Source organism: Temnothorax longispinosus, chromosome 9 (genome assembly GCF_030848805.1).
Source record: "Temnothorax longispinosus isolate EJ_2023e chromosome 9, Tlon_JGU_v1, whole genome shotgun sequence".
Classification (NCBI taxonomy): Eukaryota; Metazoa; Arthropoda; class Insecta; order Hymenoptera; family Formicidae; genus Temnothorax; species Temnothorax longispinosus.
In genome coordinates, this window is record NC_092366.1 from 17,351,293 (window position 1) to 17,376,907 (window position 25,615).

Sequence of the window (25,615 nt, forward strand, 5' to 3'; positions counted from 1 at the left end):
ATACAGATATTTCGCTGAATCGCTGTAACTCTATTACATCGGTGAACGAAATGGATGGGTCTTTTTCTGCAAAGTGTCAGTCGTTCGTGGATCTAGTTACGACGCGTGTTACGCCGGCAGCGAGAAAGGGGACAAAATGTACGAAACAATTTAAACCTAAAGAAGTAACATATTTTCGTCTACACATTTTGCAGCTGCACGAATTAAATTTATTCGGAGTGCAGGGTTACTTTTAGAAAGTGACAAAACGTTGCTTATGGCTGTTGCTCTCTCTCTCTTTCTCTGTCTGTCTGTTTAATAATTTCCCCGAGTTTTAATTTGCGTAAAAAAACTAAACTAAAAAAACTTAAAAAAAAAAAACAAACAGATCGACAAAGTAGAAATTCAATTTTAATCGCAATCCAAAATTTTACACGCCATATCCGCTGTAAATATATTCGCGATTCTTCTTCGGCACGCTACGTATTCGCGGAGGTAAATAACGGCGCAAGAATCTGCTGGCGTGTGGGGAACGATCGGTAGATCTATAGTGCGGGGAAAACGAGCTATCATCGAGAAAAGCTTGGCGCGCCTGCGAGCTGCTATCATCTCGCATGCGATTTTGTAGAATGCTGAGCGCAGTGTGTAGCGGAACAGGATGTTGTCAGCTGAAATTAAATTTTCCTCCGAGAGCGGCGGGTCGCTCAGCAACCTGATATTGTGGGCGTTTTAAGCTACGTACACATCTACAAGCACGCGCGCGCCGATGATGCCGTCGCGAAATGTTCGCTCTGTCGCAATCCCGAAAACTGTCGGCATGCACCGAAGAAATAATGATTTGTCCAATCTTTAATCATGTGTAATATTTTCGCATTAATCGATATAAAAATATATGTACATTTAGCTTTAGAACTTATGATATTTGTTATAATTTATGCTGATCAGTTCTATTTTTTGCAAATTGTTAATTTAGCTTAGAATAGGATATAGAAATTTTTAGAAAAGAGATATCGTTACGTTAAAATGCTTAAAATGTTTTTAATTTTGTAGAAAATTATCTTGAAAAATATTTTAAAAATTAAAATTAACTGCTTTTATAAATACTCTTCATCTTCATTGTTCTTGCTATAATTAAAATTATCTAAGTAACGTGAGATTACAAAAATAATGTGCTCATGGGGCACGAAAATATCTCCCTCCGATCCTGGTGAAAAAAAAGTCGCGACAATGGCGGGACACCCGGTTTTCTTGGACTTCCCCGCTTGGTTACTCCTGGGGTAGCGGATAAATGGCTACCTCGTTTCTCGTGCACCCTTGAAGTTGATTGTATCAGGGGGCGGGAGGGAAAAGAACTGTTGAAAGAACGAACAAAGAAACGGGCAAAAGAACGCGGAAAGCGGCGAGCGGAGCAGATGACATCGCCTTCCACAACGCGACTATTCAACGTGTTTGCCGTACTCTGTGCAAGTTATTATGAATTGCACTAAATTGATATCTTCCATTGAGCGTACCATTCGAATCTTATTTTAAACGAAGGCCGGAATTATCGAATGCATTAATCGCTGAGAAAATATTTTTTTGCGTATTTTTTATTAAATACATTTTTCACTGGTGATTTATTTATCGAAACAAGCACATTGGAAAAATTTTAAATGATAAAAGCATTTGGCACAGCGTTCGTTCTATTTGATATTTTATTAATTTGTTCAATAATTTTTCTCTCTTCCAAATATGTTAAAAAATCTTTTTTTACTTGGTGCGTAACTTTTTTTTATCTTGTTTGTCTTTAAATCATTCAATACCGTATATTAAATGTATAAATCTCGTATTGCATTTTTTATCTATATTCATAATGCAAACACAGAATTGTCACGCTACAGTAAGCTTCAAACTATATCGCTAACTTTTTCCGTTTTATTATACGCTATATCGTCAAACATACAAATCACTGAAATTATACCAATTTTGATCTCAAAGCTATTTCAATCTAAAAACTCTCACTCATTTGCACGCTGTCAAATCAGCAATAATACTCACGGTAGGTAAAGTTATTTATATCTCACATTTAACGCTACATAAGCGCGACTTTCACCCCGTGACATTGTGCGCAGTCTTCGAACAAGACAAATAAAATTCAGCATTATATGGGTGGTGCTAAATATGAATACGGACGAAAATATAGAAACCGTAATTTGTGCCGATCGGGCAAACAAGACCCCCGTCCTTGTGGATATTTATGAATTATTCTCGAAGCGACGGCGCGGCATTGTCATCGCGCGTGCGGTGGCTTATGAGCTCGGTTATCTTCCTTGATACCTGGGGATCACTTTGAAATAAATGATTCTCGGCGCTTTGTGCGACCATCGACATCACCATTAACGACCCTCTCGTCCGGCGAGTACACGGTGACGGGGGTTGATCGCTATAAATTACGACTGGGCATTAGATCGTAAAACTGCGGGGCGCGACAGTAGATTTGTTTGCGGGATCGTCGTGCATCACCGAGGGATTCGGGCCCGATTCGATGGCCGCATTGCCATTTCCATTTCGGGATCGCAATTATTGCCTCGGAGAACGGTTATTAGAAGTAAATAGTTCCATGCGGCCGGGTAATAGAAGCGACTGTCTATCAGCTCCTATTGAATCGCCAATCGATAACGCCAATGACGAACTATTTTCCAAATTCGTGGAGCGATACCAATACTAAATATCTTATTCAATAACTTTCAGGAAACGAAAAATACTAGGAAAAATGATGTTGATTTATATCTATTAATTAACCATTAATTATTACTTGACTATTATATTTATTATATTGCTAATATAATAAATAAGAATGTCAATAAAAATTCATCAAACTTTAATCAATTTTAATAACTATTTAAATCACACATGTCGTTAAAAAAGTTTACATATATATGTAATAAATAGTATATATAACATGCTAATTTACGTTATTATAAGATAATTGGTAGCCCAAAATATTGAAAAATATGCCACTTGAAAAGAAAGTCGAAACGATTTAGAAAGCACATTTTGATGAGGACCGTATAAGGGGTTGTTACAAAAGTGCGTGCGTCGGAATACATTATGAAAAGTAATAAAACGCGTATTGCAGCACATGACAGGTCCCCTGCACGAGGAGAAAGCTCTTTCTCTCTCTCTCTCTTTCTCTTTCTCTCTATGAACGAGCGATAATCTGTCGCGGTAAACGCATCTGTTGTCGCGAGCAGGTGCGGCGTTTCAATTCGCGCCGAAAGTGGATTAAGGGCCGGCCCGCGTTTTTGTTGGGTCACGTGCGCCAGTCAAAATAAATCTGTTCTTGTAATCGGATTTACGGGCCGTGGGCCGATAAACTACCGAGCCGGTTATGAACTTTAAACAGCCAGTCGCGCGCGCGCGCGGCCGTCGACGGTCGGCGCATCATAGTTTCGCCGCATAATTTCGTTTGCAACCGTAACCACGTGTCCGCTTTTCGGTTTGGCTTTAACACGTTCGTAACATTGTGCACCACCGGTGATGCACTTACCGGTGTATTTTTCTCGTACTATAATACGCGACTGGGCACAGTCTATATCGCACATTTGGCCGTTGTGCGTCACCAAAATGTATCTAATTTATTTTTGTACAAATGATATACTTTCATACTCAAAGGTAATATACAATTTTGCATATTAAAAATATACAAATGCGATAAACCATTTAACGCGTTAGTCGTTTGCCTTTTTTGAAAACAAACAACGGCGGTGTGTCTTGCAGCAGCAAGAATTTGCATTTAAATTAGCCACATGATTCATCTCTTTCATGCATTTAAAATAGACACATTTAAAAATCATTCTAGATTTTAACAGCAAAATATTCCTCTCGTCAAACGTTTAAGATATGCGCAATATATTATATATTTCCCATTATTATTTCAATATTATTAACTGTTCCGATGCTATCACGAAAATATTCAGAGAATGCATCAGCTTTCAATCCGCACACTCGCAGAATAACGATCTGTCGCGCGTTTCCGTCAAGCATGGGTAGCGTATACGGAAGTTTATAAAAATGTTATGAGGAGTTTAATTGGCCGACGTTTAATTACTTCGGCTACCGCCGCCGTCGGCGTCGCCGCCGAAAAGACGGCGCGGGGTAGCAAAAGGGGGGTGGCCGGACTAATTGCGAAGTTTTCTACTTCGATTTTCCGGCAGGCTGCACGCTGCCGCGCCATTTCCCGGCTGCCGGTTGTTCGAATTAAACGCGAATGCAGTTTTAAACTGGGGAAGAGCGCCCCGGGGAACACCAAGTATTTTATACGGGATTAAACGCGACAAGCGCGTACGGTAAAAAGCGGCCAAAGAAATCAATAATCTCGCGTTATACGCGCGTTCCGCGTCGCTATTTTATTTTCCCGTCTGCTCTTCTCGCGCGCGATACCATAATCGCGATAAAATAATCACCAAGTGAACATTCCGTCTCGCAGACAGTGAGTCAACGTACGGAATAATAATGTGGAAAATTATTTATGAGTAGCATTGCTAAAAAGAAGATAAAAAAAAAGACATTATATACACCTCATGCACATCCTAAATTTAACTATCTATATAATTTATTAAAATTATATAATTTAAAAATTAAATTCTTTTTGTCTTGTTAGTTTTTGTAATTTCTATATCAGTGTGTCCGATATTAAATCGAATATTTAATCAATTTTTTCTGCAAAATCACAACACATTCATCATTACCATTTAATCGCGTACGCAAATATCTTAAAAATCGTAATTCGCGATGATTCGAGTTTCCCCAAACCAGAAAGACGTCTTCGACGCGAATCGACACTGTTTGTAAACGATCGGAGCCCGATTATAATAACGGTCGGCTGGTTTGCGAAACTCGCTCGCTGCAAGCGATTGTCGTTCGAATGCGGTACATTCGGCTCGCATTGACCGGGAACGCGAGTGCACGTCGAGCACATCGCGGCTGATCGCTCGCTCGATAAGCATTCGATGTGAGCCGAACGTAGCGGACATCGGATGCCATGCCGGTCTAACGGAAGTAAGCCCGAGTATCGAAATCTGCTCGACGGTCATTTGTGACGTTCGTCCGGCTTTCCTCTCGTCGCGCCGTCGGCGAATGCGCCATCGCGGTTTCGCGAATCAATCGACGGACCTTTTGATCGTGGCATCGCGCATAAACAACTTAATTCATTTTGCGGTAAAGCTTGGAAAGACTTTTCGCAAGATAGACGATTATGAACTTTGTTTTACTTTATTTTAACACTTTAATGAGTATTACTACACTAGATATATTAACAGGATTGGATTTTATTTAATAACTCATGCTAAATACTCGTGTAAACGCTCTTATGTAATCTTAACAAATTCGATGAATATTCTGTAAAAAAATGGCAAACCACCGATTAATAATTTTTTTAGTATTACATTTTTTATTATCGCGTCACTCGTATAAAAATATATACATTTTTAGTGTCACTTTTACTTTAAAAATTATTTCTACAAAATCTATGTAAAATTACGTGTATAGTTTTACAAGGATTTTTAACATAGATTAAATTAATGTTTGACATGTCTGATGTTTTTCCGAAAATTTATCTCGTGCCGTATTGAAATGTACGATCGATAATCGTCGAATAATGGTCGCTGAAAAATCCGGTAAGAGACGAAGCGACGCGATTTCGTCGATGCAAACAGATTGTGTGCAATTTAATAAAAAAAAAACGCTCGCGCGAATCGCATGCACATAATATCCGACATGGATATATTTGTAATTTAATGATATATATTTTTTAATTTAACGTGGCTGCCGAACGCGGCGCGGCTTTTGTGCGTCCCGCGCGTATTTGCAATGTATATTTGTTAATTTAATGCAAACAATTTATCGCGGAGTTAAGCAATAATTTTTCACAATTTTAGCGCGGATAATCGAGCGTGCTACACGCTGATGTATGCGCGCAAATTTTAATCATCTGAAAGCCGTGAGTTAATTTCACATCGAATTTAATTCGGTCGGCCGTGTGTCGCGTCAAATTTTTTTTTCTCAGAGAAAAATAATGAAGACAGTATAATAATGTATACTGACAGTTGTATTTAATTAATAAAATTCAAAATAATAGGGACAATAAAAAAATAATAAAAATAAGGTAAGATAATTTCTGCTGCGCAAAAAAATGCAATAAACTCTTTTCTTTTATATATGATAAATAGAAAATGATATATAATCTTTTCACGAATAAATTCTCAAAGTTCAAGTCACAATGTTACACCAGCATGATATTGAAATTCTTCGTAATCGTCGATTATCTTGTAGATTAATTTCGAGAGCCGCGGAGGACGTAAAAAACCGCGGGAAAATCGCTTCGGCTCTTGGGACGGGGACAGAAAATATTACGATTAAAGCCGCTCGAATTAGCGCGGAAGGGAGTAGGGGCGCGTGGGGCAATAGAATAATCATGCGAGACGTTAACCTGTTAGGCATTAGTGGCGCATGATAGGCACGCTGCGGGTGGCGTCGCGTCGGGATGAAACGAGAGTGGCTGCGGGGATACAGACGAAATAGATTGAGAGAGAGAGGGTGGAAGAGAGAAGGAGGGAGAACGAGAGATTCATTCTCTCCCTTTCTCTCTCTCTCTCTCTTTCTCTCGTCAGGGAGTAAAACAATTACGGCTCCGCGTCGACGTACACTCGACCGAGCACCCCTCGTATCGTGTTCAGCAGCCCCGCACACTGTAGGGGTGTTCTTCGGCCTTTGGCGACGCGCACGAATCACCGCTGCGAGCCCGCTTGACGCGCATTCACCGAAACCTCGTTGAAAATCTCAGCGCACGCTATTCCACTAGAATTACAGGTATTGAGACCGGTATAAAGCCCACTTTAAAACGATCTGCAATTCGAGATAGTATTCTATGCACGATCGAAGAGCTTATCTTTCCCCAAATCGTCTTAAACTTGCATTTACAAAAAATCGAGATCTTTTGTGAGTTTGTAAGAACGTACGTAATTTTTCAAAAATATAAATTTAATATTGTTTTTGAAAATAAGCTTTTTAACACTATATATCGAATTGTAAACAGTGAAGAAAATCCGGATGGATTTAAGAGTACATAAATATTCGTAAAATTAAACAAAAACACATATAGTTAAATGCGTAAAGATTAAATTAATCCTGACAGAGATGATATCAAATCTATTCAAATAATTTCGAGTCTATACGAAATTGTAGGATTTAAATAGAAAATTTACACGTTCTTTGTGCTTCAATGAGAATCTCGTCGCGACAGATGATTTCCTCCAAGAAAATTTTTGCAACTTCGGTGCTGCGAACTCGTTCGGGATGACCCGCCTATTAAAATGCCGCGGCGTTCTGCCGGAGTTCTAAGTAGTATAAGAACGGCGCGCATTTCCAACGGTGACAACACACGAAGAATTAAGCTCGTGGCCCGCGGGCTGTGTAACTCGGCCGAATTATTACTCCGGGACCGAGAAGTTTAAATCGTCCCGACGTGGCCCGTCTTCAGCCGGGGGGCACGCGATCCCCCGGCTCGCTCACCGACAAATTTAAATCTCGCTAAGCCCGGCCATTAGTACGAAGCGCAAACAGCAAACAGTGCATTAAACTGCGCCTCTGTATGCACACGCGTACGCGCACATCCTTAAACGCGAAGCCAAGTGTCTGTTCCCACGGGGATTTCGCGACCGACCTTACGCACCGCGTGCGTATGTGGATCCATTCGATCATTCCGTTCGTTCGTTCGTTGCGCCTCTCTGCCTGTTTACGCGCGCTCATCCAAACGCGTCCAGACGAGCGGGGGCTGCTCGCTCGGACGTGACATCGCGCGGACCACACCTCGTGATGGTTATTTCGCTGGTAAAATTAAATTTGTAAATACGCGGTCACGTATAATATCGATCGCGTGACAAGAACCCGTTAAACTGTAGAAACCGAAACTCGAACCCACCGTTTCTCAAACTAGAATGTATTTAAGATGGAAAAGTTGAGTTCAATTTCTAAAATCGGCGAATTTTCTAATGAGAAATATATTTATCGATTTTACATGATTCAGATTATTGCATTGTGTTTGAAACTTTTTATTAATAATAACTTTCTAAAGGATAAAAGGAGAGTATCGAACGTATCTCGTTCGTCTGTATTCCGACTACGTATGTACGTCGGTATTTGATATATTCGTATAGTTTTATTTTACTTGCGGAAACGACTTCGATATCGGCGCAAAAGCGGCCAAAAGTTTTGAGACACATGCCTGAACTTTCCCAAGGAAGCTATACATTATAAATATCGGGCTCCTTTTCCCAGCGTCTCGTTTTGTTCTGTGCCGACGAATATTTTCTAATCTCCTCAGAGAAAATTATTCTTTCCTTTCTTTTTAGCTTTTTCTCGGTAAGATAAATGAGTGTAATTTCTTTGTTTACAAGTTGCTGTGTATTATTTCCAACTTCGATAAATAAGTTTTTAATTTTATAATATACTAGTAACTATATTAATATAGATTTGATAATAAATTTTCTTCGATATTTAAGTGCATCGACATTTTTAATAAAGAAAGATAAATTATAACTTCTTTAAAGAATCCATCATTAGACAATAATTTTATAGAAGGAGATCGCGGAATATCGCTTGAAAAGATTGAAAAAAGATTTTGAAATAATGAACGTTTTAATGTGAAAGGGCGATATGTTAAGACGTAATTAAAATTAGGTGGGCTACAAGGAAAACGCGCGAGGAGATTAAGCGGAGCCCACGCTCGAACAAAATTTCTCGGTTCTCTGTCGCCGCAGCAACGGCGGCGAAGAAGCCGGGAAGAAATCAATGCCGAAGGATAACACGCGTCCTTGCTCAGGGACGAGCAGTCTCCGGCTGCTGCTCTCGAGACCTCGACCAAGCGAAAACTTTGTCCAAGAATCTAATATCATCCTTGGCTCGCACACGTTCTCAGAATTCCATAGTATGCCAGGACTGTACGCGGTACACGATATCCTCCTTCTGTTAGGAGAGCGCGACAGGATTTCACCCTTAATCGCCTCGAGATCCTTGTAATTTCGTCTCGGACAAACGTTTATAATACTCAAATATACGTTGTACTCAAATATGGTGCCTTAATTTCTTCTATACATTTATGTTGCGTTAAATTTTTAAGAAATATTTCAAATAATCGTGACTCTCCAAGTTTTTGTGCGGTTGTCTCGAATTGTTAACTCGGACACGCAGATATTATAGAAAAACATAAATTACAATATTACCAAAAATAATGACAGTGTACGCTCTGTCTCTTGCAGCAATTTTTTATCTTTTTTCTAAAATTTCAATTTTAATTATATCAATTTCTTACGTATTTCTTACGTTGATAATTCTAAATTATCAATATTCAAAAATTTTTTGCTTAAATCATGCAACTGAAGTCACATATTGAGTTGTCTTCAATCGGATACTTTCAGGTTTAGTATTTCAAAGAATACTCAATATACTCGTCATAACTTTGATAGCATTATTGCTGGAGAAAATCATCCTTCCTTAAACACGAGATTTTCGTCACATATTTGCGCGGAAACTCCTAAAGCGCAAGAACGTAATACGATTCAAGAGATATACGCGTGCGTGCACGCACGCACGCACGCACGCATTCATGACATATAGGGGCCACCCGTGCCCGCACATTCCAAGGATACATGGGTCCCGCGACTTCCGCGCGGACGGCCAACGCGGTGGATCACGCAGGAGGGAAGAGGATCCGCTGGCAAGCAGGGAGAGGGAGAGGACAACGATGACAGGACGAGGGAGAGGAGAGGAGCGAACGGAGTGGAGGAAAGAGAGAGAGTGAGAGAGAGATTCGCAGGAACGACGGGGAAGGGCGGGTTGCTATCTTAGCCACCACAAAGCAGTGATAACATTTTCCCTCTCGGACAGAAGCCTAGCCACCCTTCTCGTCGCTCCCAGGTCGATATCCGGATAACGCTGGTTGCCCCGGGCAACCGGAAGGCCACGCCCGCGCCTCCGAAACATGGCTGCCGCCGCCCTTGCTTCCGGTGGTGCGGGAGGAAGGGTGAGCGGAGTGCTCGCTCCGCGAGGGTGGCGAGAAGAGTAGACGGAGGAAGCGGAGGAGGACGCGGACGGATAAAACGCAAGAGGCTCGAATTATCATAATATTGGTCATTGCCTGCTGCTTCTCTCTCTCTCTCTCTCTCTCTCTCTCTTTCTCTCTTTCTCCCTCTCTCGTTCTCTTTCTCTCTCTCTCTGCTCCAGAAAGACAGAAAGCGAAGTAGCTGACTATCAGATCCCTTCTACCTTGTGTGTACACCGTCCCGGCGACTTATTACCATTCCACTCCACACCACACCATGCTGTTGAAGCACCGTTTTGTGCATGTACGTGTGACCGTAGCTAATGCTCTCTTCGTTTCACGCTTACCCTCAACAACGAAGAAGACTCGTTTCTCTCTTCAGCGCTAAGTTTCCGCGATAAAACCAAGCACGGCTGATCCTGTGCGTTTCTTTGGTCTCGTCGTCCCGCTTTGATAGCTCAATGGCGCAGTTGAACTTGTCGAGTTTCTACGCAAAGAGCCCCTACGTCTTTTCGATTAATAAATTGCATATTGTAATTAATAATTTGCATTTTTTTTTAGATAAGAATAGTAATCGGCAAATAAAATACATTAATAATTTTATTTGTGATCGTTGTATTAATATCTAAATAAGATTCTAACTTGCGGTACTTTATGCTGCACAGCATAACATGGTTCTAAACTCACATAATGCTATTGGCTTCTACTGAGTGAGTCGTCAACATCTCTACATGCCTAAGATGTTTACTACCGATCTTACAGATTTCATTATTTTGCAATTATAATCAGAGTAAAGCAATAAATAAAAGGTCGCGTCTTCTCTCGAAGATCGTTGTTAAAAATTCTTTTCGACATTTTTGGATGAAGTAATTTTCAATGGGTTGATATGCGAACAGAAAAGTTCGAGTCCCCGATTGATACTGATTGTGAGAAAGAGAAGGGAGAGGAGAGGCAGGGGGGGGATAAGAATTGGTGCACCCAGATCGAAAATATTTCCGCGTTTCACGGGTACGCTCGACGGATCAGAGGGATCTTGTCTCTCCTCGCATAATGAACCTCGTTCCCATCGCTTCTAATTGTCAACCACCGGCACGTTATTTACCCCCTGAGCGAGGAGAGTTATGAAAGGGGGGCGACGCGCGAGACTCACCTCCTCCTTCTTCATCCCCCCTTGTAAGTATACGGGCCGGCACACGCCTTTGGCACGGGCGCCGCGCTTGTATCCGTGGTGACAATGCAAACCGAAACAAACACTTAGCGGCACGTGAACGGCACGTGGCCGACAGGATATATTGCATTCCGAATGCACACACACTTGACGGACGATTAAAGGGGTGTTGCACGCGCGAAGAACCACGATCGTGACAACGATATACGATTCTCCCTTCCTCCCGCCCTTTCGTTTTTCCCGCTGACTACCTACTTATGCTCATCGCGAGTCGAGATAGTTGTAACTTGTCTACCAGTTATGTCCTTTACGTTTAGACAAAGAAAAGCAGCTTATAGGATGTCCGTTAGCATTTGTATCGAAATTACTGTCAGCTTAGTTAAGTTAAGATAGAGTATGCTTAAAATTATACTGTGATTGCTGAACGGAATGAAATACGACAAACGAGAAGTGAGATTTATAACTTATTTATAAATTAATTGAATAAGTGAAGTTTCTTTCTCTATAAGAAAATCTGTTCTATGTAATTTATATTCGTAATACGATCATTGTTTTAACTAAACGAGAATTATATATTTTTATTCTAAATGGACTTTTCTTTATAGTGAGAAATTTTTTATTTTCTAATTACAGATATTGATTTTAATTAGGAGCTTGACAATGTAAACGAGTATGCTGAAATCGCGAATCATTTGGAATACATAACGAATGAGCGATAACGTTGCAGTGTTATAAATAATCGTCTAAGAGCGTTGTTTGATAAATTGCGCTAAGTCGAACTCTTTCAGCGCAATTAAATTATTGGTAAATGTTTATCTACGATTTAGTGTCTATCTATCTATCTACCTACCTCTGAATTTTCCTTCTCGACCCTGGACTCCTCGACCCTCTTATCGCACGCGCGCAATTATTTTATCACCTCGCGAGATATAGCGTTTACCTACATGCAACGCGTTTGAGATAATGCAATAATAGTTGCTTTTGTAAACTGTAGCATCATCGTTATTCGGAGCACGCGTGCAAGTCTTACGCACACGTGTCATAAATCTGTGCGGTCTAATGTGAATCTCGTAATACTTGTAAATCTAACGATTTCATAATGAAATTTGCAATTTGCAATGCTAGTTTTGCGTCATTATTCGGTAAATATTAACCTCTTTTTTTAAATCTAAAATTAAAACTAATATGTCACTTGCCATATGACGGATTTATGAGATGTATTAATCGATTACGGGGTGTGAAAAAAAATTACGTGACGAGAAAACAAGTTGTTTTATAATGAATTAGCACGTTTGATAGTCTTATCACTGACAAATGCAATATCAATACAAAGTTCTATACAATATTGATTTTATTCCCGTATTGAAATTGCGATCAAGTATCATACCCGTACAGAAAGATACGAAAGACAATTTGTTTTTCGCTTTCGCTTATCAATTAATTGATCTAATCGCTCTAAGCGGGTTTCCTGCAGAGCGCTGATTCTTACAAGATTACCTATAATAGCAACATTAAATTACGCCACGCTAAACAGATAAAAGATAAATTGACTCAGCTGCATTTGTACTCAAAATGCTTGATGCACGTGGCTATTTTTATCGCTCTCGATTCGCACACGCAAGAGCGCGTATACTCACGTGCGCAAGACACTAATAGTCTCTTGCAAACCGCGTCGCGTCGTAAATTTTCCTCTCTGCGACGCGTGGAGAAATAGGAGAGAAAAGCAAACGCGGGAAGAGAAACGGAATGACAGGGAGGGAAAACCGGTGCTGTGGAGTGGAGGAGAGGCGCGTTTTAAGCGCGATGCTCCAAGTGCTGCGGGATGCGACGGCGGTGACGGTGACGGCCGTTATCTTCGTCACGATCGAGGAATGTAATATCGTCACCCCAAGCGACAAGAGTTGCCTTCGTATCGCCGTTTAGAATACCGTCTTCGTGTGGGGGGACACGGGGACAGGGATTAAACTGCAATGAAAATCTACTCATTCTGCGCTCCACCGTCGCCGCCCTCTTCTCTTTTCCGCTTCGTATTGCCAGCGCCGGGAGAAGCGGGTAAACAAGATATTGCTTTGTACGCCCTCTCCTCCTCGTCTTTCGTTTCCGCGTTACCGTTTTACCGTCGACTTCTCTCGCGTCTTTTCCGTTATCGCCTTATTTCGCGCGCACGACATCTTTTCCTATATATACCGAAGCAGAGACGGGGAGAATTGTTCACTTCTCTCGGCCGGATACACCCGGTGCTTTTACACGACCTTTTGCTTCTACCCTTTAATTATCTAGTAAGATTTTAATCTGTAATTATCGTATCGACGAAGAATAAACCGAGGCAGATAAGAAGAGGCTTATAAGGGGAAGATTGGGTTAGACCAGTCGCCGCGCTTATACTTAACGATACTTTATTGTTTTTATTATTACATATTATTATAAATCTATCATTTTGACACATACAATACTTACTAAGATCTACTGACGATTCTTTTTAACGATAGGATGTGTGTAGCCTATAACTAAACATATATCTCGATTTCGCTGCTTCTTTATTCTTAGCGGAGGAACAAAGTGAAGTACCGCGACGTGCGCGTCTCGTAACGATTGAAAAATATACGAGATTAATAAAATATATCGTATATCACCGTTGCAATTTGCTAAATATTCGCTCGTTACAAGATTTTCACATTTTCACTGACCGTCGCAATGTAAGAATAGTAGGCTTGTTTATTTTTACATCAAAATAATTTGGATCCGCTAGATCTCAATTTCGCTATTGAACGTAAATTATATACATTGGTATGAGCTTTCAAAAGCATTTTTCAAGCGCGTCATGTATTTTTCATTAAATGCCACGTCACTTCTCACGTGCAAGCATTGAATTAATGTACTAATCGATCATGTATATTTCGACAGTGCTTGGCTTTAACAAATTTAGATTTTATCAGCACAAGGTTTTTTCCATAATTTTTACTATAATTTGCCGCAAAATTTAATTAGGTCTTATAATTTTAGCTTTCTGAAACTTTAGGACCAAACGTGCACTTTAATTAATTTGTATTCTTTTCACAAATTAAATTTTTTTTGTATTGCCATTTTTAAAATACTTAAATTATACTCGTTTGTTTTAAGTTTCGGACAGAAATTTGTATTAAAGATTACACACAGGATTGCTCCTTTATCGGATACAAATGCAAAACGTAACGAATTAAAAGCGTCATTAGGGATCGTCATTATCTTCAAAGCTGCGGCCACTTCATCACGCGAAACGAAAAACGTATCCTAGTCATAAAATGCCATATAGGTATTCACAATTACGTATGGATCGCGCTACGGATTCACTGTATGTACATCAAACGTCTACTTGACCGCTTACGGCTAAATTGGGAGGACGGGGCGGCGGCTTTACATTAAATCCACCGAAGAAAGACTTCTCCCCGCTATAACAGAGTGCTGCGCATATATTTGTCCGGGACTCGTATTTACAATGCCGATATTAATCGGCCATACGGAAGCGGCCTAAGTTCGCCTAACCGACGGATCCGGGCAACGAAAGTGAAATCGAGGGGAACGCGGGGCAACTTATCCGCGCGACGAACTTTGTTCGCAAAAGCTCGTTTGACGAGTGGAAGTACATTATTGTTTCACTTCTCCGGTTGCTGTGTGTTGACGAGATTCGTAATAATTAATGTTATCGGGATGATTAACCAAAGAAAATATTATATTCCAAGAAAGAAACTAGTAATAATTCTAAAAAATTTTCAATTATAATTAAATAATTATATATAATGGTGATAATAAAGATTTCAGTCTCTTGAAAAACAAATTTTTTACGAAAAAAATTTATAAAAAGTAGTGAACGGAAAAAGATTCACGATTGAAATATAATTTCAGGAGTGAATTAAAATAATTATAATGCATCTTCCACTAGTCGTCTTAAGAAGCAGCACTTAGCAGATTGTTAAATAAAAATGCTACGCTCTATTGCACTACGCCTTTTTACAGAGATGCGCCGATATGTACGGGATGCGCTATATTATCCTCGATATACATCTTTATTAAGTCGATTCATACGTATTTCTATAGTTTCTGCGACGCATCTTGATTACCTACTCGGTAAGAAACGACCATCAGGAATTTCATAACAGGAATTTCGCCAGGTTTGATTACATGAAGCATGACCCTCATTTCGCCTTACCGAATAAAAACTAGGATATATAACACAGACAATGCCTGAATTTCGATCTCGATGTACGTCCCTCTTGTCGCCTGCAATCGCCTGAATATTTTATCGCGGAAATGTACGGCTAATACATGCAGAACGAACATCCGCTAATTTTCAGAAATCCGTGTCGGAGCTTCACAAAACGCATGTCAAATATAACAGTTTTGTTACAGATAAATTCTGCCCAAATGATATAGAAAACATTGACGATATAATAAAAAATAAATATTTTTTTTTAAACTTTGCTTTAATAACATATATTTCTTTCTTCGATGTAGACCATAAATAAACTGTGATCCATAGGAAGAAACGATTTTTAAATTGCGAAACGACATCATGTTTTGTTCATTTGCGAGATCAAAATGTTTATTTCATTTGGACAGCATTGATCGAAAAGAATATCTGCTAAACGACATCAATTACCATCGCCTCTGGAACGAGTGGTCCTTTGCAGTGCGATTGTTTTAAACTTCCTCGAATCATTCTTGACCAGTCAAGTCTCTGATCAGTCTTTGATGAGCACGGTTCACCAACGCGATTAGTGTTCACTTTGAAATCCTATCATTCTTCTTCCTAGGAAGAGAAACTACGATTTCTCTTCCATTTCTTTATTTTGAGGGGCAGAAGCTGAAGCTTCTGGATTCAAACTGTCGATAATGTCGGAACTCGCTTCTTTATATAGCAATAATTATGAATTCTTCTTATAAGAACACGCTTAGTTATGTCACTTCTGGCCCTCCCAAAATAATTATCAATCACGCCAAGCTCGCAATAGAGTGCTAAAAAGTTAATACTTTCGGAAAGTCACCATCTGTCTTTGTCGATTGGAAAAGAAAAGTCGCCAGGCTCCTAGACGAGCGGTGAGAAGGCGGACGCCTGGCTCCTAATCTCTCTGTGCTCCGACGGGCTGAGATCTAATAACGCGCCGCAGTTCTGATCGCTGGCTGCTTGCTTGCCGATGAGCGCGTCGATGCTGAAGTTGCGCCTCTTGTCGACGCTCGTCGTGTGGCTGGTCGGCAGCGTCGTGATCCTGGTGGAGGTCGGGTCCATCTGTCTAATCGGCGGCGCCGTGATGGGCACTGGTTTGTAGAGCGGTGGCGGCGGTTCCAGGAACCCACCGAGCTTCAACGCCTCCAGGGTCGTCGGGGAGAAGTCTAGCAACGGCAGACCGGGCGGTGGCGATAGATAAGCGGCTCCGGGATAGGCTAGAGCACCCGGGTGACCGCCACCGCCACCCGGACAGGGTCCCCGGTCGCCGCAGATGGCGAAGGTGGCCATGATCGCTCGGTCCCGCAGCACGTAGTGCGGCGGCGGCCTCTTGTATCGCTTCCTGCGTCTCAGGAAGCTACCGTTGTCGAACATGTCCTCCGCCAATGGGTCCAGCGTCCAGTAGTTGCCTTTTCCCGGGTTCCCGGGCTCGCGCGGAATCTTGATGAAGCAATCGTTGAGCGAGAGATTGTGCCTGATGGAGTTCTGCCAGGCGGGAAACTTATCGTGGTAGTAAGGAAAGCGGGACATGATAAACTCGCAGATGCCGCTCAACGTCAGCTTCTTCTGCGGCGATTGCAGGATCGCCATGGTGATCAGCGCGATGTACGAGTACGGCGGTTTTATCAGGGACGACGACATTTTGTCGGAACCGTAGCCGGAGGGCGATTGACTGGAACCACCGGATTTTCCCGATTGACTCGACGCCGACATCATCGAGTACGTTTTCTTAGAAGAGCGCCCGCCGCCGCTGCCGCCGCCGCCACCACCACCACCGCCGCTTCGACTCCTGCCGGCCGACGGCGGCACCGACGTCGACGTTGGTACCGGCGAGCAGCTCGGTATTACCGGGCTCGACGACGTCTGCGACGGCGGCGACAGGTCGTTCTTGTCGAGACTCACCGGGTCGACGATCATGCTGCTACTGTCCGAATCCCGGTCGCTGTCCGCGCAGCCGTCGCACGACAGGTTCGACATCATCATCGCACGTGGCTCCATCGTGATCGCCGCCTCATGAGCATAAGGGCCTGCCACCGGGGTGCTCGTTTATTTCGCCGTCGGTCCCGCGGTCGACTCTTCGAGACTACTGCTCGCTCTCATCCTCCATCAAAAGTCCAAACTCGATACAAAATCTTATCAAAACTTTTTTTTTCTTTCAGTATTTCTCCGATATGAAACCTTCAAATTATTTAGTTGTTAACAAAGAAAGAAATTACGTATTACAAGTTCTAGATTGATCATACCAAGTGCCGAGTTGTCCGCGAATACGAAATATTTCACTTATACAAAAACACTTCTCAACAAGAATCAGTTATATCAGTTCTTGTCCAACATAATCACGGAAGAAAACTGCATCCGTCAGAATATAACAAGAGTTCCACATGTTAATTATCCACGAAATTTCTTTGATACAAATAGTTGTTACGATTTACTCGTCGTTACCATTAACATTGTGATACAAGTTGCAGTGTCGTTATACGAACATTAAATGACTGTACCGCACTTCACGAAATTTTTCCGCGGATCGTCCGTCGTCGGGACAACACGCGAGTTACTTCTGTTGCGATATGTTTCAGCGGAGCGACTGTCACATTCAATCCGTCACTCTATCCTCCGCTTGATGAGTGCTATCTTACGCTAATAGTTTGTTTCCACAACGATAACGGGACTTTTTCGCTTCGTCCTGTTTCTTCGTCTTACTTCCATCCGACTCGTGTAAGTTCAAGCTGCGATGCACACATCAGTCGTCCGACGAAACATTGTTAAGGATAGGAAATCGTCTCTCGCGATTTGTCTACGGGGATACATTTCATCGCGCACCTTCCAGCAACATCCAATCACACGGACTCGATGGGATCTTCGGTATCTTCTCGCCAGTTCACTTGCTATAAAATAATCTTGCAGTCACGAGATCGTACGACCTTCCCTCCTCATTAAAAATGATTTTGATTTGAACTAAATTGTCTCCTGAAAGCCGACTCGCGATTTATATCGAGGTTTCACGCGCGCGAATCTTTCGCGACGTTTTCGAGGGTCGTCATAAGTTTCTTTTGGCATTGACACGCTTTTTCTAAGATTAAGACGGGCCGAGATCGGATGCCACGAACTCGCGAACGACGGAGGGTGCACGATCGCGAGCGGAGAATCGTCTACAGGGTGAGATCGAGTCTCGAATTGATTTGAAGCGACCGTTTCGGTCCTACGTGGGCGGACCAATGGGCGGGCGTTTCGACCCCCACCCCGGCTCGCACCCCGTTAGACGAAACCACCCCAGCCGGTCGGACCGACGTGTTTCCACCCTGCAAGAGTAGAGGAGCGACGTGGAGAACGGGGAGAAAGCCCCGGAGGGGGTTAGGACGGGAGTTAGGAAAATAGCGGGATAGTTAAAGGGACTTTCGAGGCGGGGGTTGTGGAGAGGGCGGGAGGGCGAAATTGTAACACTTCGAAGGCTGATTTGCTTTGAGCGGCGCGATGAAGATGGAGCGCGAGCCACTGATCTACGAGCAGTCGCCGGCGACGCGACCTTCTCCGTCGTGCGATTGCTTTTTCGACATTAATTTTGTGGACGTTCTTTTTTTTTTTTTAAACGGCACTTTAAAAACGCGAGACTATGAATTGATTTAATTTAATATCTGAAAATCCCGAGAATATATTTATTTTATCTTCATAATTTTATAATCTCTCATATTCGTTTTTAGCTTAAAGGAAATTTCCAACAAATAGACATTTCGTTTCAAATAGCTTAATATGTAGAAAAATATTTTGAAGTTTACATTCTAAATTATTTATTATATCAAAATATTTATGAGAAACTTTTCGAGAAAAAATCCTGGTTTAAATTCATTTAAAAATCCATCGTAGAATTAGATTTTCTAAAATTTCTGTGTTGTTTCGAGCATCTTGTTGCGTTTTTTATAGCGACAAATTTTTATCTTATTGGTTGAGTAACCTGACGTAGCGCGGGGCAGGGGTTAAAGAAATAATTAAGCGCCATTATCGCGTCGCATTTTCATCGTGGAAGTGCTGCAACCAACCAACCATCGACTAGATCCGTAGAATCGCCAACAGAGCGAGACGAGCTGCACGCATCACAAGTTAACTTCCCTGAGGCAGCTCAAATAGAATCTGTATTACGCCAGAGCGGTACATAGAGAGAGAGCGAGAGAGAGAGAGAGAGAGAGGGTGGGAGTGAGAGAGAAGCTGTTAGGGGTGAGAGGCGTGCACGAGAAACATGGATATGTACACTAGGTTTGATAAATGCCGTAATATTCACTAGCTCCACTGGATATATTAATACATGTAATAATTATTACTAATAAAAACCACATGATAAATATTATTATAAGATATAAATTATGGTCTTATAGCTAAGATAATAATTTGTACCTTATAAATTTGATGAAAATAAGGATATATTCCTTTTCCATTTTATTATCAAATAAAATCACTTCAATCTTTACTTAACGAGCTAAATTTGATCTTAATTTACTTAACGTAGTTTATTGACGCAGACGAAATTTTATCTTGATAAATCAGCTGCGAGAATGCACAAACGAATATTTCCTAATTATTTTCTAGTAATAATGCTGACAGAGTATCATATATTTGGATTCGGTGCATCTTTTCGAAAAACCTGTCTGGATTTAGGGTGAATGTATCGAGACATTTATGACGCCTGGGTGTACGAGCGAGAGGGAGATAGGAATTAGGGAGATCGAGAGAGATGGGAGATACGGCGGAACCGCGATATAGATGCGGATGCGAGTCTACCTGGGCGCACTATCGGTTCACAGAGTCGAGCCGAGCCGAGAGCGAATATTGTGTTTACCCGTACGCATGGCTTTGCGGTGCAAATAATCTGGTATTATTGCACTTACTCCACGTACGCGCGGGCGAAACTCTTCGCCAACTGCCATTCCCCCGCCGCTTCCGCTTCTTTGTTACAGGCGCTCTTCGTGTGCTGGATTTCAATATCCGTTCGCGCTAATGTTAATGCCGCGTATTGTGTCGTTGTGCCTCTGAAATTTCACGACGCGCGAGACGTTGTAATGATTATTATTCGGTGTCTTGCGTCCTATATTGCCGTGCACCTGTCTGTTCCATATATCTCTCTATATATACTGATACTTTAGTGCTTTATTCCTAATTGCTTATAATTCAAGACGTATAATTTAACACTTTGACAATCTTTAAAAAAATGTTATTCTAAATCCATCCAAGTATCCATAGGAGGAAAAGCAAACACGATAAAAAAGATGAGAAGATATATTACAATATCTAAAGTCGAAAGTTATTGTATTAGGCTTAACAATTTTTACTTTTATTTACTCGTGCAACAAAACAGTAATATCATTGTCTACTGATATCCTCAGGCAGAAACAAGCAATTGCATTCTGCTGCGCAAGAAAAGCGAGGTCCGTTAACACGTAGCGATTCTCAATAAAAATATTTTCGTCATGCATTTCTCGCAGAGTTTTTTTCTCGCGCGGGGGACATCGCGAAGAAGTGCTTGAAAAGTTCCGTGCCTCTCGGCCTCCCTTGCCGATTCAGCGATTACCGCGCCTTAATCTTAAGACCGACGAGGACGACAGGGGTGGAGGAAAGGAAAACGCGCGGCGCCCGCGCGGGGTGGAGTGCACCCCGCTCCATAGAACTCTTCGAGGTTCCGCCATTCACTTCGCGGCGGATTGCGGATTCCGAGAGTTCCACCATTCGATCCGATTGCTTCTTACCCTGGACTCTCGCCGCTCGTATTTACCTCCTGATTTCTTCCCTCTCGCCCCCTGCCTCCTCCTGTCCCCGTTCCCGCCACCGTCAGTTTCCTCGGACCAAATCTTCTGGAAATTCCAAGGCAAACCGCGATCGGGTGTCGTCGGCTTTATACTCGCGGCTACGAAACTACGTATAGCGGAATGAATTTGCGCTGGATTCGGGATCGAACTTCGATTTGACCGATTTTTTTGTGAAGATTGTTCGAACGTTTTACGTAAAACTCATAATTGACATTTAAACACAATGTTGTTTTTTAAGCAGATAATTTATTTACCATTTGAGAAAGAAAAGGTGAAAGAGTATCTGAATAGTGGATTTAACTTGAAGATAAAAAAAACTTTAAGAATACATAGATTAGTTTTAATGCGTGATATGTGGTTTAATTTAACTTTTAGCAAAGATTTTTTGAGAGAAATTTATAACTTGTTAGTGGATCTGATAAATTACGACGTACACGAACTAAGAATGTAAACATATGCTATATTGTAAATTTATCTATGTATTTAATAGACATAATTTTTTCATAACGAAATATGTCAGCGCACACATCCAATTTTATCAATTAAATTTCTATATACTGAAGTTTTAATCAATCGTGTAGTTTCATAATATAATAATATTTCAGAATATAGCACTAAAACAAGTAATAATTTACGTTATACCGTTTTGTAAAATAATCTTAAATACGTTTTACAAGAAAATTTTAGAAAATTTTCGCGACACATGTGCAAAGAAATTCGCGGATTAAGGAACCGCCGACGCATTTCGTCGTCTACATAGCACTATGCGACCTAAAATCCTCAATCTCGCGGGAGAGCAGTCGACGTTGAAAAATAGAAGCGCAGCCGCTTTTGCGGTGACAAAAGTGCACGGTGTGCGGCACAAAGCTCACAAAGAGCTCAAAGAGGAGGAGGACGAAGAAGAATAAGACGAGGACGAAGTTAGTAAGAATCGTGAGAGGAGCAGCGAGAGAAAGAGAGAGAGAGAGAGTGAGTGAGTGTTTACTGGCGGAGAAAGACCGCGTCGCCGCTGTGCGGATGACTCGTCCTCGTCGCCGTTCTTGGCCCTCCCCGCAAAAAGCTCCGCGAGATTATGCCGCCATCTTGGATGTTGGTAAATATCCCGTGCCGAAAGAGAGTCTCCAGTCGGGCGAGGGATCCGGCATTGGGCGGAGAAGTAAGTCGCTGCTACTACTAGCCGATCCTCGTGACGGCGGTGGCAGTTGGATTGGTGGTAGTTGAGTCGGTGGTAGTAGTAGTAGCAACGACGTGGTGGTGGTGGTGGTGATGGTGGTGGTGATGGTAGTCGCGAGGATGAAGAAGGCGCTGCGCAAGAAAGTCGAAAGCGTCGCAGGAGCCGGAGGGTGGGATGCGGAAAGGTAAAGAAGTGCGAAGAGGTCTTGGCGGCACAAGGCGAATATCCCCGCTACAAAGAATACTGTCGGCTTTGCACCTTTTTCAAGACGTCGTTTTCCCGCTTCGTCGAGAATCTCACACCCCTTCTCTCTACTCGAGAGCCTCGTCTCGTCCTTTTCCTCCCCGTCCCTTGCCGCGTCTGCCATTTTCGCCACCGACACCGAGATGTCCTCCGCGACTCCCCCCCTCACTCCTTTTCGCATCGAGTAGGAAGAGCCATTTACCTATGCGGTTCGGAGATGGTAAATTGAAGATTCTTTTTATCACGATTGAGTCCTTATTCGTACGATGTATATTGCGAGCTTTGTATTTGAGTGAATATCAGACATCGGAAAATATAGTCAGATAAATCGATTATTCATTTTAAAGGTTGAATATGATTTTGGAAATATTTAAGATGGACGACTGTCGAAAGATATGTATATCGCCATATCGGAAATCATTCTGCGGACTATTCTAAAGCAAATTATTCAATATTTATAAAAGATAATAACAAGACAAATAAGTTTAGATCGTCCTATCAACGATATTGATTAATCGGCGTGGTTAAATTACGTGGTTCACCCTGTATATTGTCTCATTTGATTTCGCGCAGATTGAAGAAAGACACGGAGGGGGGTTCGGAGGGGGCCCTCAACGGCGGCCCGATTGCGGTGAAGCCGCGCGACCGAATCTGAAATTCAATTCAATGCAAATTTGCCGGCGGGGAGCACACTTACGGCTAACCGGCGAACGAGATCGAGGATTCGCTTAGTTGCTTAGAACGCGGTAAACACTCGCTGCTTTTACTCGAGACTTATGAAATATTGATGGACACACATTGGCGCGCCCGACGCTAACGATGTCGTCGTTAAGTGGGAAATACTTAATGGGTGAATTATCGGTGATCGCTCTTCTGTGTGAACACTTTATTACTGCAACCAGCAATATGAAAAATCATGGAAAAGCTATTACAATATTATATATAAAAATAAGAGAAAAATCAGAATAATATCAGCCCATTAAATTTAAGTCTTATACAGTGAAATTTTAGTAATTGCGTTAATAATTATATATAAAAGATTATGATTTTTTAAATATTTTTTTAGCAAAATAATGCGGCTCTCTCTGTCTTTCTCTCATCCTGTCTTTTTTCCAATATTTAACTATGACTGAATAATTATTTACAGAAATACAGCTACATTTAAGTTTTTTTACGCAGAAGATTATGCGCAGTATCTTACGTTATGAACTGTTTAATGCGCCGAATATAGGCGCTCTAACAAAATAAAACGCCGACGCGTATCGCAAAAGCGTACGCGCGCACTCGAGCAAAAAGGGAGCCCGCTCTTTCTCCGTTTCTCTCTTTCTCTCTTAAACGCGTTGAGCCCAGAGAGCATGGGCCAACGATCCCAATTACAAACATTTCTCGTGGCTTTTCAGAGTTGCATTTGGCCGAGAAGGGCGCGCACCACCGCCGCCGCTCGGTGCATTTTATGGTTCCCGCCTCCGCATGCCCGAAAGTACTTTTCGTTTTCGAGTGCGTATACGAGTACATGCGGGTTGATTTTCTCTTCTTTACACTCCGCCCTCTTCCACAGCTTTCCGCTCCCTCGTGCATCACTTCCAAAGATATAGCGATCTGGTCTGAGCCCACCTATGCTTATAGATTTACTTTTTTTATCACTGATGTTTTGTTTGATAGAAATACCTTACAGCATTTTTTATCCTGAATTTAAGCTGGTTTTAAACATCTTTAATTATATTTTTCTGCGTGAGATTAGTGAGAAAGTCAGATAGTTTATTGTATATTTATAAAATTACATATTTTAATATTAAGAGAAAATATTATCCGTTACTTAATAAAATTAAATGTGTTAGAAACTTATTAAAAACTCAACTTTTTTACTTTTCTAAAATCTGAACAATTTATTCAGCACTCGTTTCGAAAATATGCTTCAAACACGCAACGTGGTGATTTTTTTTATGGCTATAGAGAGCTCGAAAAATTGTCGCGCTAAAAGCACGCGATTCGCAATTCCGAAACTCGCGACAGAGCATCGAGCGAAGAAGGCGGAAAGAAGGTGAAGAAAGATGCGAGAAAGATGCGGTACCGTCGGGGGTGAATCGCGGGGGTGGCAGGAGATGGGGCAGAGGGTGGAGGGAAGGGGCGATAATTTGTTAGCGTGCGCGCACCCCCAAATGCGCGAAATCCCGTCGAAGTGCGGCTCGTGCGGCGCATTGTTTCCTTGTTTGCCAGGTGTTTCGAGCACCGCGGCCGAGTGGAGGCCGCGCCATTGTTGCGAGAGAAGTCGTGCAGCCGCTCTCTCTCGACAAAGCACGCGATCCTAATGCTCTTTTATTGTGCATTGTGCGCGGCCGAAATCAAGGAACGGGGTGGCGTACACACGCGAGGCCGAGGGACGTGGCCGTACCGATTATACGGCCTGAGCACGTCGATGACGATGACGACGCCACCCCGACGACTTGGCGCCTATATATTTGTCACTTTGCTTTTGTCAAACGCGAAGAAGAGTCTTGCTGAAGGATCTCGTATAAGAATGGGATGCGTATATACCAAAGAATTGCGAAATACAACGAGGGCTCGGAATTGTTTTGAGATTCTTTTTTTATATATTTTTATTAGCTGAAGGTTCGAAAGAGCGACAAGAGACAGTGACGATAGCATCAGGATACAGAAGTAGCACATGCAGTATGCACGTGCTATATACACAATGAGATTTATGAGACTCTTGCGGATCTCCCTTCATATTCTATGTTGTTCCAAAATTTACTTCTACTTTAATTAAATTTATTAATTTTTTTATAAAATTATTTATATTAATTTTAATTGCCGATATAACATTATTTAGTGCGAGACTATGTTGATTGATTGATTTTGGTATTAGCTATCTTTTGCCTAGATATTGTTAAATGTTAATTTAATTTTAATTAGTAATTATAACAAAAGCATTGTTCTTACTAAAAAAATTTTTTTATAAAGAAGCAGTTTATTACAGTAT

General features: G+C 41.7%; 1 protein-coding gene across 1 annotated transcript; it reads right to left on the reverse strand.

Moving 5' to 3' along the window:
* Positions 1–13,604: 13,604 nt before the first annotated feature.
* Positions 13,605–18,641, reverse strand: LOC139818866 (uncharacterized). The gene has a single exon (XM_071787866.1). It carries the CDS (start codon positions 17,422–17,424, stop codon positions 16,288–16,290), a length of 1,137 nt encoding a protein of 378 aa, XP_071643967.1. The 5' UTR covers positions 17,425–18,641; the 3' UTR covers positions 13,605–16,287.
* Positions 18,642–25,615: the final 6,974 nt, after the last annotated feature.